At 47.1% G+C, this 21,279-nt stretch overlaps 1 protein-coding gene across 2 annotated transcripts in view; it reads right to left on the minus strand.

Annotated features, from left to right (window-relative positions):
• The window catches only part of jmjd1ca (jumonji domain containing 1Ca), a 72,601-nt gene extending 51,478 nt beyond the window's left edge, over positions 1-21,123 (minus strand). For both annotated transcript variants that reach the window (XM_066666943.1, XM_066666936.1), the window contains exons 1-2: positions 20,799-21,123; positions 4,819-4,971 (exon numbers count right to left, since the gene is read on the minus strand). In XM_066666943.1, coding sequence (XP_066523040.1) covers positions 4,819-4,971; positions 20,799-21,041 — 396 coding nt within the window. In that variant the 5' untranslated portion in view covers positions 21,042-21,123. The remainder of the gene's footprint in view (positions 1-4,818; positions 4,972-20,798) is intronic.
• Between the last annotated feature and the right edge of the window lie 156 nt (positions 21,124-21,279).

Genomic DNA, 21,279 nt, shown 5'->3' on the forward strand with positions numbered 1-21,279 from the left:
TGGCGTTTTGCCAACTTTTCTGATTTTCTTGATTTTCTTTTTCTTCTATTGTTTTATTTTATTTCATTTTTCCTTATGAGAGTATAGTGAGGTTGTTGGTGCTGAACTGTTTTTGGCGGATGGTGAAGGGTTTGAAGCTGGCGTCATGGCCTCTGAGGCCGGCGTGGAGACGTTGTCTCTCCTCCATGGCGTCAGGTGTGTCCCAGAGAGCGGGGCGACGGTGGAGGAAGTTCTGTTAGCGGTTGGGGAGCAGGTAGAATGTGAGAATATTGATGAACAGAGCTGTGGTGGTGTTTTTGGAGAAGGACAGCTGTGTGAGCAGCCTGATTAAGTCGGGGATCCGGGTGAGGGGGAGTGCTGGTGCAGGTCAGCCTTCTGCGTGCACCTGCGACCCGCGTTGTTGTGTCAAATGTTCCACCGTTCATTAAGAATGAGGAGATTATGAGAGAACTGGCTCGGTTTGGTAAATTCGTCAGTGCCATGAGAATGATTCCTCTCGGCTGTAAAACTGCAGCTGTTAAACATGCCCTGCCTTTTCGGAGACAGGTTTTCATGTTTCTAAATAACTGTGATCAGTACATAGACGTGAGTTTCAGCGTTAATCACGGGGAGGGCTCGTACATAGTGTTCACGGGTACAGAAAGACTCCTCTGCTTTTAGTGTGGAGACATCGGCCATAAACAGTTCGGCTGCCCACACAGAAAAGAGCAGCAGGGGGGTGATGGGCCTCAGCAGAGTGATTTAATGGAGGGGCTGCAGGTAGGGGACAGAGGTGGGGAGGTAGCTGAGGACTCGGGGCCTGAGAGCAGGCCTAAACCCATCAGCTCTGCAGGTGGGGTAGGGGTAGATGGGGCTGGGCCTGAAATATCAATGAATGTAACCCATAACAGAAGTGATAGTAATGTTAATGTTGGTACTGTATCTGTGAACACACCCAGTGACCTCACTGACATCGCACTGAATCGTTTGATTACTCCTGATGTGTAGGTTTCTCTGGCACATCTCTTGGTGGTGTATCTCTGGTGTATATTGCTTTTGGGCGATGTAGTCTCTCTGTGAACACTAAGGGGACTATTAAAGATGAATATGTCCATGGATATGAAGAGTGTGTACAGTGCAAGCAGCACGGTGAACTGTGGAGACTGTTTGTGTGGTTGGAGCACTGCCGGACTCGGGAAGAGGGTGCTGTTCAGGTCAACAGTCCCTAAGAGAATGGAAACCTCATAGCCGCGCATCAGATATGGGCTACAGCCGCCAGTAAGAGCACTGTTCAGGAAGTGGAGACAGGCCGGCGGTGTGGCTCTCAGCTGGAGCCTGTTCATTGCCTCTATACTGACTGCTCGCATTTGACTGTCCTCTTTGCGTTTTTACACTGACTTTGCCAGAGACTTGTGTCTGAGGAATCTACACTGGACTCACATCTGATGGAGTAACAGAGTGGGGAATCGGGCTCTTTGAGTTGGATGAGAGACTGAAGTGTTCGAATCTAAAAGTCATTATATATTTCTGTTCAGTTTGTTTGATCATGTGGTGTGCTGATCAGCTACTGTGATGGTTTGGTGATGGAGAGTGTATGTGTGTGTGTGTTGTGTTTTCTTTACGTGGATTTCAAGGGTTTTTGGGTGGAGTTGAGTTAGGGTTTGTTAGATTGATGTCTATTTGTTTTTGGTTAAATAAAGTGAATGAAAAGTCAAAGTCTCTCTCTCTCTCTCTCTCTCTTTCTCTCCCCCTCTCTCTCTCTCTCCCCCTCCCTCTTTCTCCTCCTCCCTCTCTCCCCTTCTCTTTCTCTCCCCCTCTCTCTCTCCCCCCTCTCTCTCTCCCCCCTCTCTCTTTCTCTCTCCCCTCTCTCTCTCTCTCTCTCCCCCCTCTCTCTCTCCCCTCCTCTCTCTCTCTCCCTTCCTCTCTCTCCCTTCTCTTCTCTCCCCCCCTCTCTTTCTCCCCCCCTCTCTCTCTCCCCCCTCCTCTCTCTCCCCTCTCTCTCTCTCCCCCCCTCCTCTCCTCCCCTCCCCCCCCTCCCTCTCACTCGCTCTCTCCTCCTCTCTCTGTTTCCCTACACACACCTTTGTGTGTGATTTTGTTTGTGTAATTGTGTTTGTATGAGAAAGTGAGAGTTGCAATGTGTGCGTGTGTGTTAATATGTGTGTGTGTGTGTGCATATGTGTGTGTATGCGTGTGTGTGAGTGTTTGTGTGTGTGTGTCTAGGTCACTGTGATAGAACACTGCTGCTGACTCAGTGATATTCCACAGCTCAGAAAGTCACCAGCATGCTTTTTTATTTGATCGCTGCCACAAAACATTAGTCTGGTACAGTGTGCGTGTGTGTGTGTCTGGAGTAGAAGAGAGTGTGTGTGACACTGACCGATACATGAAAGAAAGAGAGGAAAGAAAAATTAAAAAGAGTTTAAAAAAAAAATCGAGAGACGGAGGAGGGAGAGGTGTCTGAGAGAGTGTGTGTGTGTGTGTGTATATGTTAGCAGTGGCAGATAAATGAGAACAGGGAGATCAGCAGAGGCTGCAAAGTCTGCTACAGAACCTTACAGCCTCGCTCTCTCTCTCTCTCATTCTCTTTATCTCTCTCATTCTCTGTCTCTCTCTCTGTATCTCTCTCTCTCTCTCTCTGTACTCCATCCGTGGTCGCACAAGAAACAGCACTGAGACTGACCACTAGGCATCCCATTGCTGCTCTGAACACACACACACACACACACACACACACACACACACAAACACAACCACACACACACTCTTATCTGCACAGCCCACTGGCCAAACAGAGTGTGGTTGCCAGGGTGACCCCGTTTACCCATGTTAATATCCGTAACCCATGGTTACTCTTGGTTACGCACGGTAACCCATAGTAACACAGGGCTAGCCAGTAGCCATGCTAACACACACACACACACACACACACGGTTACATAAGTGAGCCCCGAAATCCAGAACGAGGAGCGCTGCGGGGGACATGGGTCCAGCTCCATCGCCTCAGAGCCAGTGCTGGAAAAGCTCAGCTCAGTCTGTTTTTTCTATCTCTACAGCTAGGGAGTGTGTGAGGGAAATATGCAGCCGTGTCTGTGTGTGTCTGTGTGTGTGTGGCTCAGTATTAGAGAAGAATCTAGGAACGGAAAACTTTTTATGCTTTGACCACTATAAGCACACACCTAACACACACACACAGACACACAGTTGTTTGTAATACAATGTCCAGATGGTTATTTGTCTTTTATTCCTCATTTTAAACATCCATGGTACATCCACTCACACAAACACCCCCCCCCCACACCACACCACCACCAAGAAGTCCACTGAACAACCCTAGACACCCCCCCCCACCCCGCCCCCGACTACCCTAGAAACCAAAACAAACCAAAACAAATCCCCAGAGAGCCCCAACACCTTACAACACCCACAACCCCCACCAAAGCTCCTCTGAATCAATGCCATCTCTAAACTCACTCACAACAACCAAAGTCCAGAGAACTGAGCACGAAAACAGTTTCAACATTCACAACACCCACTCGTTCCAAAGATCTGTTTCACACACGCTCTCTCTCTCTCTCTCTCTCTCTCTCTCTCTCTCTCTCTTTCACACACACACACACACACACACAAAACTGCAGTGTCTTTGAGTAGAGGCTCTAGGGGGACAGAGAGGAATGGTCGTGTCAAAAAGATTCCACTACAACCCACTATCCTCCTGTGATGTCAACTAAACATCCCCTGAAAATGAAGCAGTGAGTAAACGGCGAGGGAAGAGTTTATTGGGCTCTGCATTTGTTCTGAGCTCCATCAGGAAAAAGCTGCAGAAGACTGTGAAGTGTTTGTTCTGTTCTTGGGGATAATACTGTGTCCAAAAGTCTATGTGAGTGTGGGTTTAGAACATTTACAGATGGGGTCAGTGTTAGAGTCAGGAATGAAGCGCATTAACACTGGTTTTTTAGGTTATTTTTTGTTGAATAACCCTGGAGGGGGCGCCAGTCCTTCACAGGGTGACACACAGTCACACACCTACGGACACTTTTGAGTCTCCAATCCACCTACCATCATGTGTTTTTGGAGTGTGGGAGGAAACCGGAGCACCCAGAGGAAACCCACGTGGACACGGGGAGAACACACCATACTCCTCACAGACAGTCACCCGGAGTAAACCCACGTGGACACGGGGAGAACACACCACACTCCTCACAGACAGTCACCTGGAGTAAACCCACGTGGATACAGGGAGAACACACCACTCTCCTCACAGACAGTCACCCAGATAAAACCCACGCAGACACAGGGAGAACACACCACACTCCTCACAGACAGTCACCCAGAGGAAACCCACACAGACACAGGGAGAACACACCACACTCCTCACAGACAGTCACCCGAGGAACCCCACGCAGACACAGGGAGAATACACCACACTCCTCACAGACAGTCACCCAGAGGAAACCAATGCAAACACAGGGAGAACACACCACACTCCTCCCAGACATTCACCCGGAGCAAACCCACACAGACACAGGGAGAACACACCACACTCCTCACAGACAGTCACCCAGAGGAAACCAACGCAAACACAGGGAGAACACACCACACTCCTCCCAGACATTCACCCGGAGGAAACCCACAAAGACACAGGGAGAACACACCACACTCCTCACAGACAGTCACCCAGAGTGGGACTTGAATCCAGTGAGCTGTCCATAATACATCCCCTTTACCACTTTTACATCTTAGGAGCGACTGTGTAAGGTTATGTCTGAGGTGAGTGAACACCTGCAGGTTAAAGGGTGAGGGAAGATGAAAGGGTGAGTGTGATGAGGCGGGGGCTCACCAGTGCAGGCTGCAGTGGGCTGTCCTCGTCTGAGGATGTGTCCGTCCTCCTGGCCCACACCAGCTCGTGCTCCAACAGAAAAACCTCCCACTCCTCCTTCAGCCTCCTCCAGCGATGCTCTGCTTCCCCCTCACCATCCCACTCCACACACACCTAACACACACACAGAGAGAGAGAGAGGGAGGGGTGGGGGGGTGAGATATCAAAGACATGAGACAGTAGCATTAACACACACACACACACACAGAGCAGGGGCCCCAAGGGTGTAAACACACACACATAAACATCATAGACACACACACACACATTCTCACACAACCTTGATTCGCTTGATTAATTAATAACAGCATAATAGAGACGGGTAATTACAAACAGACACACACCCACCCACACACACACACAGCTGAACACACACTGTTGCTCCCGCTGTTCAGAGCTGCTCCAGAACTGAGGCTATGGACATAATGACGAAAACTGTCATGAACTGAATCCTTATGGGACGATGATTCTTTCGGAAACAATTCAATTCAGCATCAGATCTCAGCTTCGTCATCTAGATATAACGCAGAATTATTTATCATTATAATTTATAATTAAATAATATAAATTTAGAGACAGAGACCAGATCAGAGTTAGACAGCACATCCATCACAAACCCTCCACTCAGCGCACAGTAAGGCTCATTTACGCTCAGCATTAAATACAGATACGGAAGGAGCCCTCTGTCTGTACTCTGTCTTCATTTCGTACTTAATCTGCACATTTTCTGTGCATTTCTTATGGATGCAGACGCGACGGAGCAATACCACTGGAGACCGTGGGGGCAGTGCAGGAAGCAGATGGTGGTGCTAATCGCTCTGCCTCACTCACAGGCGCACTGGGCGAGTTCTCATGCCTGATGCGTGAGCTCCCCGGCAAACAAGTTATCCATCGCCCTGCTGGAGATCGCCCCTGATGTTCGTCATCGGTTCCCCTCATTGGTACGACAAGTGAATAACATTCTCCGTCCAACTGTGGCGCAGTATTTAACGACGTCACAGCCCACCACCGTCTACAACGCTGCCTTTTTCATCACTTTTGAATTAAATACAGAATTCAGAAATACAGAGTTCCTCATCTCCACCTCGACCCAGAGACATGTTTATCTCCAAAGCCGAAGAAACGCAAGCCGACGCTTAAAGACGAAGTTCACGATTGTAATCTAAAACCATGTGTATAAATCTCTGAGTTTGTGTCCTCTCCATGTGCTGCTCTGCAGTCGGTTTTTGGAAACCACTCTAATGTGTTTACAAAGCCCCTGTGTCTTTAAATAGGTAAAAAAACTAAGTGTCTGGGTCCGGTGCTAGGCTTTCTCTCTCTCTGCTCACGGCAGAGAAACGCCATCTGGAGATTTTTAGACAACGGAGAGACTCCAAACGCTGAAAAGCACCAACCGAGATGAGGATGTTGCTCTATACCAGCTCCATAGGTCCATAACACTGACTTATTTCTGCTGTTTCGGATCATTTAAGCTCTCCAAACTCAGGAGACGGCTAGCTGCATTAGCGATAGAGCTACAACACTAAACGAGTACTCGAGTTAAAAATGAGTTTCTGTGATAATTCAAACAGTGAATAAATGTTATTTTCTCCTCAAACACACCGTTTCAGCTGCGTTTCTCCACAATCTCAGATGTTCGCTTTAACTGCATCATATTAAACCCCTGCTCTGGTCACTGATTAACATCCTCAGAGTTACAGATGTAGACTTTATTCCCAATTGAAAACATCCCCCAACTCCTTTAAAGCTGTGTATTTATCTCTAAACCTCCACACGACTTCATTCAATAAACGCGGATCTATGAATAAGCCATTAATCCCTGTCACTGTCTCCACCCACACCTACACCAGGAGCTCACCAGCAGCTGGAAAACCCCGCCCCTTGTTTCCGGTGTTGGTTCTTTGTGAGGTATGAAACACTAAGTGTCTGAATCAAGGCTAAACCTAACCACACATAAAAGTAAACAAAGCTAAAGACGCATTTACAAAAGTCCAACACAGCGTCGCTCCGTTGGCTCCATCAGCCACTCACGCGGCTTTGTGTCTGCCGCGTCTAATTGGGGGTGGGGGGTGCAGAGCTGAGCGGAACTTGATGCAAATTAAACCCAGCAACACAGTGCGTCTGTCCAATCAGAAGCGAGGTGGGGTTTGCAGGAATCTGATAGAGTGTGTCGTGTCCAAAATGGACATGATTTCATCTGGATGATGCAGGAAACGTCTTTATTGCACCCCCATGCCTCCCACCAAACTAGGAGTGTGTGTTCGAGTCTGTTGCCGTGTCAGAGCAGGGTAAATTCACCGTAAGCACTGGATTTATACTGGAGGGGGGCTTTAACTCTTTGCTGGCCAGTGCAGTTGTGTGATGTCCACACACTGAGACCCTGTTAGGAGTTAGACTCTGCTGTGATTCGCTGAATGGAACGAGGGATAAAATCAGAATCTGTTTTCTGTAAATAATACATTAAACATGAGCCGAAGGTGTCAGTGACTCTCTGACCTCTGTGGCTCGTTTATTTTGTCCGTTAGACCAGGTCAGGAATGTGTGGGTAAAGTGACCACTGACTATATCCAAAGCCAGGGTGTGGACAAACATCACACAGCGGCTGGACAATCACAGTCCTCTCATCATTCTGCTTCCTCTGGAACAGCAAACTCCACACATTATTAAACACACTGAAAGGTGTGTGTGTGTGTGTGTCCCAGGCATCTGAATTGTATTGCACTCAAGAGAGAGAAAAAAGAAAAATAGAGTATAATATATTGCAGAGTGGCTGTCATTGGTCAAGATCATCACAGACAGAGCGCAGAGAGAGAGAGAGAGAGAGAGAGAGAGAGAGAGAGAGGAAGAGAGAGAGAGTGAGAGAAGGACAGAGAGAGACACAGATGAAGAGAGGGACAGGGAAAGGCTTTTGAGTTGCTATGCTACCAACATCTCCATCTTTGTCCCTCTCACTCATTTATCTCTCTCTTTTTCTCTCTCTCTCTCTCTCTCTCTCTCTCTCTCTACCACATTCTTATCCTCATCCCTCTTTCCTTGCATAGCTTCTCTCAATCTGAGTGTGTCTACCCCCCCACAACTATCACTTCCACACACACACCACACAGACCACACACACACACACACACACACAGAGAGAGAGAGAGAGAGAGAAACTCTCCCTCTTGCTGCCTCTTTTCTTTCATCTTTACCCTTCATCTCCTCTCTCACTCTCTCAATCACACACACACACACATACACTCCTGCTTTCCCTCTCTGGTGTAAGGATGCATGTCGGACACAGTGGTGATTTACGTGCTCTGTTGACATTATCTCTGAGGTGTGTATATATGCTTGTGTGTGTGTGTGTGTGTGTGTGTGTGTGTGTGTGTGTGTGTAGGGGGTGTAAAAGGAAAACAGCAATTATTCATTTAGAAGAGATCATTAGTCATTAGAACCAGCCTGAATGCCATTTCAAACACACACACACACACACACACACACACACACACACACACACAGAGAGAGCCCTTCATCTGTGCTGTGAATGTTAAGTGCGGCACTGTAACACAGTGCTGTGTTGAGGTGGAGGCTGAGCGTGAGTCTGAGGTGAATTCTCTTTAAAAAAACAAAAAAGGCTTAACACAGAAATTCACATCTGGCTGAAATCCCTGAATCAAATTTAACAACAGATACAGATCAGCCATAACATTAAAGCCACCATATATAAACTGAAAATGTACACAGGTCGCGAGTGGATTGGACACAGCAGTGCTGCTGGAGTTTTTAAACCCCTCAGACAACAGTCCACCAACCAAAAACATCCAGCCGACAGCGTCCTGTGTCACTGATGAAGGACTAGAGGATGACCGACACACACTGTGCAGCAACAGATGAGCTACTCTCTCTGACCTTACATCTACAAGGTGGACCAACGAGGGAGGAGTATCTCACAGAGTGGACAGAGAGTGGACACAGGGTTTAAAAACTCCAGCAGCACTGCTGTGTCTGATCCACTCGCACCAGCACAACACACACTAACACACCACCACCACGTCAGTGTCACTGCAGCGCTGAGAATGATCCACCACCACATCACACCTGCTCTGTGGGGGTCCTGAGCGCTGAAGAACAGGGGGAAAAGGGATATACATAGTCTGCAGAGCAGCAGATGGACTACAGTCTGTAATTGTAAAACTACACAGTGCTCCTGTGTGGTCAGTGGAATCATAGCTGGAGGTTTTATAAATACTCAGAATACGTAAATAAAAAAATATTTAATATCAGTAATGACCCATAATTCCTCAGTTACAGTGCACACACTCCCCCTGGCTCTTCAGTCCAACAAACACACACACACACACACACACACACACCTTTGTTTAGGTCAGGCAGTGTGTTTGAGTCTAATATGTATGCTGTGTGTGTGTGTGTGTGTGTGTGAGCGCACATGTGTTAATAAACCACAGACAAGCTGTAACAGGTCATGGAAGCCTTTTACACACACACACACACACAGAAATACAAACATCTCTAAGCCAACTTCAACACTATACACACACACACACACACACACTCCCGCAGTATCTCTTATTGACAGACTGCCTCCTTTCTCACTCAGTAAACTCTTCCCTGCAGGAGAGAAACATTACACACACACACACACACTCACTCTCTCTCTCTCTCTCTCTCTCTCTCTCTAACCATCTATCGCTCTCCCTCTCTGTCTCTTTCCCTCCCTCTACCCTCTTCTGTTTCTATCTCTCACACTCTATCCTTTTTTCTCTCCGTGTCTCTCGTTGGCACTTTATTCTTTCCCTCTCTGTCCCCTCATTTCTCTCTCTCTCTCTCTCTCTCTCTCTGTAAACACTTCCTCCAGGCTTGTGGGAGGGAAACATTCAGAGGCATCAGATTTCAGCCTGGACCACAGCCAACACTGAGGCAAAAAAAGTGCTTATAGCATCAGCATTTACTCTCTCTCTCTTTCTCTTTCACTCTCTCTCTCTCTCTCTCTCTCTCTCTCTCTCTCTCTCTCTCTCTCTCTCTCTCTCTCTCTCTCTCTCTCTCTGAACACACACACAAACATACATTCTATTTCCTTTCTGTTTTCCAGTCGTCGTCCCCCACCCCCCAACACACAGTGTCAGAAAAACTCAAACTGATCACCGCAATTACCGAAAGAATTATTATTACACCATCAACACAGCAACTACACCATCAACACACCCACTACACCATCAACACACCCACTACACCATCAACACATCAACACACAGACTACACCATCAACACACCCACTACACCATCAACACACCCACTACACCATCAAAACAGACTACACAATCAACACACAGACTACACCATCAATATAGCAACTACACCATCAACACAGAGACTACACCATCAAACACAGCGACTACACCATCAACACACCCACTACACCGTCAACACACCCACTACACCATCGACACACCGACTACACCATCAACACACCGACTACACCATCACTACAGCAACTACACCATCAACACACCCACTACACCATCACTACAGCGACTACACCATCAACACACCCACAACACCATCAACACAACGACTACACCATCAATACAGCGAATACACCATCAACACACCCACTACACCATCAACACAGCGACTACACCATCAACACACCGACTACACCATCAACACACCGACTACACCATCACTACAGCAACTACACCATCAACACACCCACTACACCATCACTACAGCGACTACACCATCAACACACCCACAACACCATCAACACAACGACTACACCATCAATACAGTGACTACACCATCAACACACCGACTACACCATCAACACACCGACTACACCATCAACACAGCGACTACAACATCAACACACCGACTACACCATCAAAACACCCACTACACCATCAACACAGCGACTACACCATCAACACACCAACTACACCATCAACACAGCAACTACACCATCAACACACCAACTACACCATCAACACAGAGACTACACCATCAACACAGCGACTACACCATCAACACAGTGACTACACCATCAACACAGTGACTACACCATCAACACAGCGACTACACCATCAACACACTCACTACACCATCAACACAGCGACTACACCATCAACACAGTGACTACACCATCAACACACTCACTACACCATCAACATACCCACTACACCATTAGAAAGAGAGAGAGAGTGAGACAGAGAGAGAGAAAGAGAGAGAGAGAGATGATAGTAAAAGAGAATGTGTCTAGGGAAAAGCACGCCACCAACATGAGTAGCATGAGACTATCATGTGACTCACATGTTTGTGTGTTTGTGTGTTTGTGCATACTGTCTTATATCCTTAGCTCTGAGTCCAAACATGCATGAACACACACACACACACACACACACACACAGACAGTGATCCACAGAGGCACCTCTCTGATCAATAATTCACTGCGCAGGAGAGAGGCAGGGAGAGAGAGAGAGAGAGAGAGAGAGAGAGAGAGAGAGAGAGAGAGAGAGAGAGAGAGAGAGAGAGAGAGAAAGATACTCCATCTCTGAGGTTGGTTTAGAGTAGATACTGGAGTACAGTGTGTGTGTGTGTGTGTGTGTGTGTGTGTGATTACTGAGCTGTAATAAACAGTGTAGTAGAGGCAAGGCATGTATTACACGGTGTGTTTTGTGCGCTGCTGGACGATGTGTGTTTGTGTGTATGTGTGTGTGTGTGTAGGGCTGAAGGGCATATAAATATATTTATTTAATCTATCAATAATTAATATAATACAGGACACATTTATTAGGTGAAATTGTATGCTCACCTTAATTAAATGGTGTGTGTTTGTGTGTGTGTGTGTGTGTGTGGTGTAGGACGACTGACGAGCGCAGGGCATTACCCAGCTTCAGCGACAGTGTGGTGATAGATACATTTCTGTCAGTCACTGTCATACACCAAGCCCAAACACTGCTTGTTCCCTTTCTTCCTTTGTGCACTTGTACCCTTCTGAGGGAATATATAAAGGTTGCTTTTTGCAGTATGCTTGCGTCTCATTACTTATAAAGCCATTAGAGTATTTATATCACTGTATCATAATTCATTTGTCACCGTGACCCTGAAACAAGGACCGGACACGAATTTTCGAATTTCGTTTTTAATTTTGAGGCTTGGATAGCACCTTGAGAAAGAACCGCAAAAACAGCTGGAGCATTTCCTGTTTTTATTTCCTTGCAATTTTCTGTTTTCAAATCAGAAAAAACTGTTCATTCATCAGTCTTTCACAATATTGCTACGTTTGTATCCATTGATGAAACATACAAAGTATTTCTTCATAATTCTCATCGTTATATTTTCTTTTGGTTTAGTTTGTTTCTTTTGTTGTGAAAAATATATTTTGTCACAGTTTTTGTTAACAAATAAAACACTGTAAGTAAAGTACAGGTGTTTTCAATTTGAGAGGAGAGGAAATGCAGGGGGTGCTATTCACCTACAAGCACAGAGAAAGAGTAGAAAAAACACAGGTCAATTATAACAGAAGCATGAACTGAAAATAATTAAAATATGAAAAAATATAAAAATATAATTGTAAACACACTGCTGTCACTGAAGGCAGCTGAGGAAAATTAAAGCTAATTTAAGTTCTGTGGATCTTCACAATCTTGTGGATCATGTGATGAAAAAAATGCCCTGGAATTATGGGAAATAATAAATGTGTCCTAAGGAAGCAGTAGTTTATAACCAGCGAGAGCACAGCGCACTGCTGGAAAAACTACACCTTCAAATACAGGCAAAGGAGACAAAACATTTTAACACAATTTACAGCACAAAACCAAGTGGTAAATTAGGATTAATACATTAATATATTGACATTCCTTACACACACACACACACACACACACACACACACGTGTTAACTGGACACCTCTAAAGGATATAAATCTAGGCCACTGCATACATCCTCCTCATAACTCTGATTCTGCCATGCATGCTACTGCTCCAGCTTAAACAAACCTTTCCTACAGTCCACTCATCACACACAAACACACACACACACACACACACACGGGAACCAAAGCTCCTCTGGGCTGCTAACTCAGGCAAATAATATAATCACACTTCTTGACTCACACTGAATTCCCTTCCCTTCCTCTTCACCTGTGCATGCGCACACACACACACACACACACACACACACACACACACACACACACACACACACACACATTCTCTATCTCTGAGAGAGACGCACTCCTTTGTTACCTTCCCCTTATTAGAGGACAGAGAGAGAGAGAGAGAGAGAGAGAGAGAGAGAGAGAGAGAGAGAGAGAGAAATGGGGAGAGATGGTGAGAGAGAGAGAGAGAGAGAGAGATATGGAGAGAGTGTGATGGACAGGGAGAGAGAGGGAGAGATGGAGAGAGAGAGAGAGAGAGAGAGAGAGAGAGAGAGAGAGTGAGAAATGGGGAGAGATGGAGAGAGAGAGAGAGAGAGAGAGAGAGAGAGAGAGAAAGAGATGGAGAGAGAGTGATGGACAGGGAGAGAGAGGGAGAGATGGAGAGAGAGAGAGAGATATGGAGAGAGAGTGATGGACAGAGAGAGAGAGGGAGAGAGTTGATGTGTGTGTGAGTGTTTTCTCCACACAGCTCAGATCTATTATCACACTCCCCTCGCTGGACTCCTCATGTCTTTCTGGAGATAAGCTAGTGTTCACACACACACACACACACACAATCTGTCTGGTCTGCAGAATCACAAACGTTTCCCTGGCAGAGCTTCAAACCATCTGCCAAAGGTCAAGGGTCAAACGAAAAGAAAGCCATATATGGATCAACACACAAACACACACACACACACATTACAGTCCTATTATTACACACATTTACACACACAGCATTAAACACACACTCTCAGAGGATTCACACACAGGCTGCTACATACACACAGAGAGATTACACACTCTAATCAGATCAGAGAGAGAGAGAGAGAGAGAGAGAGGGGGAACAGACAGAGAGAAACAGAGTGAACTGAGACAGACAGAGGGGAGGTAGAAGAGAGAGAGAGAGAGAGAAGAAAGAGAGAAAAGAGAGGATTAAAATAGATAAAGAGAGAGAGAGAAAAGAGAGAGATCTGAATTGAAATTGAAAATAGCGATAGAAAAAAGTACTGAAGCTCATTTTTCCGTGTTCTCTGCATGTGAACTGATGAAATACAACCCGTGCCTCTGACACTGCAGAATCATATATCTCTGTGTGTGTGTGTGTGTGTGTTTGTGTGTGTGTATAGACAGACACACATGCCAAAAGCTGGATTACACATACACACACTCACAGATGGGGGGGCGTGGGGTGTGTGGGTAATGAGGAGTGTTTAAATAGAGCTGAGTACAAACACACAGAGCCGCAGAGAGAGAGAGAGAGAGAGAGAGAGTGAGAGAGAGAGAGAGAGAGAGAGAGAGAGAGTGTGTGTGTGAGTACACAAGAGAAGAAAGGGGAGAAAGAGAAAGATTGGGAGAGAATAAAGCAGAAAGAGGAAGAGAGACAGAGAGATATATAAAGGGAGAGGGAAGAAGGATAGAAGAAGGAAAGAGAGAAACAGGAATGAGGCAGAGAGAGAGAGAGAGAGAGAGAGAGAGAGAGAGAGAGAGAGAGAGAGTTGAGTCCAAACAAAGACATCTGGCTTTACTTAATGCTGTGCAGAACAAAATCAGAGGACTATCAGCAAGCTGACAACATGCACACACACACACACACACACACACACCATTAATCATGTCATTGTGTTTGTTTGGCACCACACAAATGAAAGTACATTCACATCAGACATATGACAACAGACGATGCAGCCCTCGTGTGCCATCACTTGTGTCTCATCCCTGGAGGTGGACAAGAGCCATACATTCTCTCTCTCTCTCTCTCTCTCTCTCTCTCTCTCTCTCTCACTCACTGCTGAAACCCACACCCCTGCACTCGTTTTACTGTGAAAACATAAACCACCCTCTGCACTTTTAACACAAACACAATCAATAAGAGCAATGTACACCGCACACCCCTCAATTCAGAGCCCCCTCACTCAGACCGTGCTGATCCTTCCCCCTGTTTTTCCACCACATAAGAACACCCCTTCCCTTCCGCTGGGTCACTTTTATTTAGACCAACACTGTCCACGAGTTTGAGGTCAGTGCCAGCGCTCCCCGAGTCCAGCTCTGAGGCACTGTGCTAAACCCCCTATAATCCTCACGCTGGGGGCATTAGACTGTCACACACATCAGCCAACCACAGACATCGTTTCATATCCAATTTAACTTAAATTTACTTTAAACTGTTCACAGTGAACTTGAAACTGCTGTAAGGACCAGAAGCTTAGTGTCTCCCTTTACACTGAGCATACTCTACTAGACACATGGTCAGCAGGAGGGTAGGTAGATAGATGGACAGACAAATATAACTTGTTTATCATATCCTAAAGGTTATTTTTAGTTTCAGTTATTACAATAAAAAGGTTTCAGCAGCAGGGAACGAAAGATCACATCCTCTGGGCCTTGGTCATTAAAGGGTTAACCCTAAAGGAAGTGCTGGGGCTAAAGCAGCTGAGATCTCTCTGCACACCATGGCACTGACGTTATATTTATTATATCAGGGAGAAATACAAGACTCCATCTGCGGACCGATCAGACCACGGCTTCAGACCTGAAACTAAATCACGCTCGTGACCAAATTAAAAAGGTCTGGAGCATGTGGTTTCCTCACAGCGGTGAAAACAGGGGCGTCACTAGACTCCATTTACAGAGGCACTTGCCCCACTAAGATCACTGCGGTGAAAATCTTTTATGTCCTGGATTGATGAGCTATAGGAGGACACACCACAAACACTTACTACAGGAACTACATTTCCCATAATGCCCCAGTGCGTGTCAAAAAACTTGAGCAGACATGGCTGTCAGTCAGAGTCAGTTTTTCTTATTTGTTTTTGCATTAGAGTAACGGAAGGACAGACTTTTGTAAATATTTAAAATATATATAGTGAAATATTTTGGTATTAGCTGCTCATTACTGTATAATCTCCCAACAACATAGAACACACCACTACAGCAAACACTCAGACATTTCCTGCCCTTTTTGGTAAATGTGTACTATCTCTTTAAGAAGGTGCGTATAAACAATAAAAACAAACATTACTTTAGTGTTCATTTGTTCTTCATTTCTCTTACACAGCAAAGGGAAACCCCTTTTAGTGTTAAATCACTTGTGCCCTTCCAAACTCTGTGTGCCCCAGTACCACCTGTGGTTTAGAAACACCCTTGGGTCATACAGGTTTTTACTCTCATGGCGGTGTTGTGGTTCGGACGGTTCAGCAGCGCGGCCCGAAGCTGAGGGTGTGATACAAGGGCTGCAGGTGTCATAGAAACCAACCTGAGCACAGAAACAATGGGTCAGGAGGGAGATGAGGAGTGTTATGAAGTGTGTGTGTGTGTGTGTGTGTGTGTGTGTTCTCAGCATGCTGTTCAGCCCGGCAGGTGGGTGTAACCCAGGGAAAGCTGTCAGTTGCGCGGCTAAGCCGTTGTTGCCACGGGGACGACAGCTAACCAATGGTGAGAGACCTGAGTCCCCAAAGACAAACAAGCACAAACATAATCATACCTCTTACTCACACACACACACACACACACACACAAACCTGTAGATAAACACTTTCATGTAAGCAATTCCATTCAAGTGTGAGTACAGTTTCACTAACACATTCCTTTAAGCACTTACACACACACACACAGACACACCCATGGTATCTGGGTTTTAATAGAAAGTGTTGAGTATTTGCTCACCTCTTCAATGTGTTTCCCATGACCCTATGAACATTTACTGTCATGATTGCAGCCTAGAGAACACACCCCTACAATGACACGGTTCACACACACACACAGAAAACACGACATATTTATAAACATTGACTGTGTCAACACAGTCAAATACAGGGCCATAAAATCTATTAATAGTAACACAGGACCAAAGGACACAAAACAACACCCTGTTTTCTTCAAGAACATTAAATTACTTCAGTATTCAGGGCGGAAACTGACCCATGCTGCATGAATATATGCATATGCATATCTCACTCACTCACACACACACACACACACACACTTTCCCTCTCTGAACACCTTTAGATTTCATTAAAGGGTAAATAATCAGCGAGGAGCACGTCAAGAGAGAGCAGTGTTTTCACAAAGAGATGATTAATATGCACTGCGTATGGGCACACCTCTGCACACACACACACACACACACACACACACACACAGTTCTGAAGGCTCACTGCTCCGTTTAATGAAAGAATGACATTGAAACATCTTCCACATTACACTCTCCTGCCTTTCATCTCCACAGCCATCAGACACACAGAGAGATCAGCCAAAATATTACAACAACCTCCTTGCTTCCACACTCACTGTACATTTTATTTTTCTGTCACTGCTGGACTGAGAACAGTCCAACGACCAAAAACATCCAGCCGACAGCATCCTGTGTCACTGATGAAGGACTAGAGGACGACTGACACACACTGTGCAGCGACAGATGAGCTACTGTCTCTGACTTTACATCTACAAGGTGGACCAACGAGGGAGGAGTGTCTCACAGAGTGGACAGTGAGTGGACACAGGGTTTAAAAACTTCAGCAGCACTGCTGTGTCTGATCCACTCGCACCAGCACAACACACACTAACACACCACCACGTCACCTGCTCTGTGGGGGTCCTGACCCGAACAAAACTGATGCACTCTGGTCTGTAACTGCAGAACTACACAGTGCTCCTGTGTGGAGGTGGTTGTAATATTATGGCTGATCAGTCTATATCCAGCTCTGTTAAGGGGTTAATAAAGCAGCCGGTCTGTAACTGACTGAGGCATTCAGCGGCTCTGAGCTCAGTGCTCCAGAGTACACACTCTCATTACGCGCTACGCCAGCAGTGCAGTCAACTGCCTCAAAACAGCTGATTAGTACAGAGCAGTCTCGCTGAGCCATGGCCACCTACACACACACACACACACTCACACATACTCTTTACAACAATCATAGTAATACGTCCAGCCTTCAGCCAAACAGCCGCATAAATGTTGACTCTCCAAAAGACACTCTCTGAAAACTGTCCCCTGGCAGTGCCCTTAAGAGGACACCTTCAGCATCTTTCCTAACTCTACCATGTTTTGTTTAAGCTGCATTGATTTCTAACTCCATACTCCAGCTCTCAACTGGACTTTAAGACCACTGCTGGACATCAGAAGGTCGAGAGAGAGAGAGAGAGAGAGAGAGAGATGTCACTGGAACACAGTCACTCACTGTGTCCAAAATTGCTCCCTATTCACTATAGAGTGCACTATTTGGGGCTCCATTTTGAAGTAGTGTCAGAAAATATAGTGGACAATATCCAGTGCACTCAAGCAAAACACTGTCACTGAATAGACCAAATACACTGTCACTGGAACACTGTCACTGGAAGACTGGAACACTGTCACTGGAAGACTGGAACACTGTCTCTGACTAGATCAAATACACCATCACTGGAACACTGGAACACTGTCACTGGAACACTGTCTCTGAATAGACCAAATACACTGTCAATGGAACACTGGAACACTGTCTCTGAATAGACCAAATACACTGTTACTGGAACACTGTCACTGGAAGACTGTCTCTGAATAGACCAAATACACTGTCACTGGAACACTGTCACTGGAAGACTGGAACACTGTCTCTGACTAGATCAAATACACCGTCACTGGAACACTGAAACACTGTCACTGGAACACTGTCTCTGAATAGACCAAATACACTGTCAATGGAACACGGGAACACTGTCTCTGAATAGACCAAATACACCGTCACTGGAATACTGGAACACTGTCACTGGAACACTGTCTCTGAATAGACCAAATACACTGTCAATGGAACACTGGAACACTGTCTCTGAATAGACCAAATACACTGTTACTGGAACACTGTCACTGGAAGACTGGAACACTGTCTCTGACTAGATCAAATACACCGTCACTGGAACACTGGAACACTGTCACTGGAAGACTGGAACACTGTCTCTGACTAGATCAAATACACCGTCACTGGAACACTGTCACTGGAACACTTTCTCTGAATAGACCAAATACACTGTCACTGGAACACTGGAACCCTGTCACTGAAACACTTTCTCTGAATAGACCAAATACACTGTCACTGGAACACTGGAATACTGTCTCTGAATAGACTAAATACACCGTCACTGGAATACTGGAACACTATCACTGGAACACTGTCTCTGAATAGACCAAATACACTGTCACTGGAACACTGTCTCTGAATAGACCAAATACAGTGTCACTGGAACACTGTCTCTGAATAGACCAAATACACCGTCACTGGAACACTGTCTCTGAATAGACCAAATACACCGTCACTGGAACACTGTCACTGGAACACTGTCACTGGAATACTGGAGCACTGGAACACTGTCACTCTGTCACTGGAATATTGTCTCTGAATAGACCAAATACACTGTCATTGGAACACTGTCACTGAATAGACCAAATACACTGTCACTGGAACACTATCACTGGAGCATTGACTGAACCAGAACCGTGAACACAGTGGAACACAGTCTTGAATTCACTGCACTGAACACCATTCCCTGGTTTTCATGAATGACATCAGTTGGAGATCAGAGCCATGTCACTGCACTGAACACTGTTCCTGTGTTCAGTGTTTCAATTTGTTTCTCAGTCTGGACCCCAGCAGCGTGTATGTAGACTGGACCCCAGCAGAGTGTTGGAGACTAAACCCAAGTAAAGTGCTGGGTCTGGACCCCAGCAGAGTGTTGGAGTCTGGACCCCAGCAACGTGTTGGAGTCTGCCCCCAGCAGCGTGTTGGAGACTGGACCCCAGCAGAGTGTTGGAGACTGAACCCAAGTAAAGTGCTGGGTCTGGACCCCAGCAGCGTGTTGGAGTCTGGACCCCAGCAGCGTGTCGGAGTCTGGACCCCAGCAGCGTGTTAGAGTCTGGACCCCAGCAGCGTGTCGGAGTCTGGACCCCAGCAGCGTGTCGGAGTCTGGACCCCAGCAGCGTGTTGGAGTCTGACCCCAGCAGCGTGTTGGAGACTGGACCCCAGCAGAGTGTTGGAAACTGAACCCAAGTAAAGTGCTGGGTCTGGACCCCAGCAGCGTGTTGGAGTCTGGACCCCAGCAGCGTGTCGGAGTCTGGACCCCAGCAGCGTGTTAGAGTCTGGACCCCAGCAGCGTGTCGGAGTCTGGACCCCAGCAGCATGTCGGAGTCTGGACCCCAGCAGCGTGTCGGAGTCTGGACCCCAGCAGCGTGTCGGAGTCTGGACCCCAGCAGCATGTCGGAGTCTGGACCCCAGCAGCGTGTCGGAGTCTGGACCCCAGCAGCGTGTCGGAGTCTGGACCCCAGCAGCATGTCGGAGTCTGGACCCCAGCAGCGTGTCGGAGTCTGGACCCCAGCAGCGTGTCGGAGTCTGGACCCCAGCAGCGTGTCGGAGTCTGGACCCCAGCAGCGTGTCAGAGTCTAGACCCCAGCAGCGTGTCGGAGTCTGGACCCCAGCAGCGTGTCGGAGTCTGGACCCCAGCAGCGTGTCGGAGTCTGGACCCCAGCAGCGTGTCGGAGTCTGGACCCCAGCAGCGTGTCGGAGTCTGGACCTCAGCAGAGTGTTAGAGTCTGGACCCCAGCAGTGTGTTGGAGTCTGGACCCCAGGAGCGTGTTGGAGTCTGAGCCCCAGCAGCCGACGTTGTGCTGCTGTCCAGGAACAGGGTTCCAGTGAGTCTTCTGGGTGCCATCTGTGCGGTCACTCCAAGATTAAACCCGTAATGTGACCCGTGAGCCCCCAAACGCGCTGTCATCTCTGATCCCGGACCCGTGTGCGGTCAGTCCCCTCAGGACAGAAAGCTAGTACCAGATCTTACCTCGAGTCCCGGGCTGTCGGTATGGCGCGTGCTCACGGCACGGATGACCCCGGCTCTCCAGCTCCAGCGCGAGAGCGCACCGGGCACCACCGGCTCCGCGTCAACGCCGCTCGCGCACAAGAAGCGCCGACCCACGAGCTCCGGCCGCGCGTCCCCCGCCATCTGACCCCGCGGAGAGAGAGAAAGCCGCGGGAAACACACTTTCACCGGAGCAGACTCTACCGCGTTATCATATTCACACATGTAAACAGGTAAACAACACACATAAACAACTAAAACCAACAGTCAGCCGCGCGGAGCCGCGCTACACTCCCCGCTCCGCTCCTTCCGCGAACACGGGCACACCGTTCTGATTTACACCGGGAGTAGTAACAGTCATTACCGCTCTCTCTCTCTCACTCTCTCTCCTCCCACTCACTCTCTCTCTCTCTCTAACTCAGCGCCTCTCTCTCTCACTCAGCGCCTCGCCTCTCTCTCTCTC

Source organism: Hoplias malabaricus, chromosome 1 (genome assembly GCF_029633855.1).
Source record: "Hoplias malabaricus isolate fHopMal1 chromosome 1, fHopMal1.hap1, whole genome shotgun sequence".
Classification (NCBI taxonomy): domain Eukaryota; kingdom Metazoa; phylum Chordata; class Actinopteri; order Characiformes; family Erythrinidae; genus Hoplias; species Hoplias malabaricus.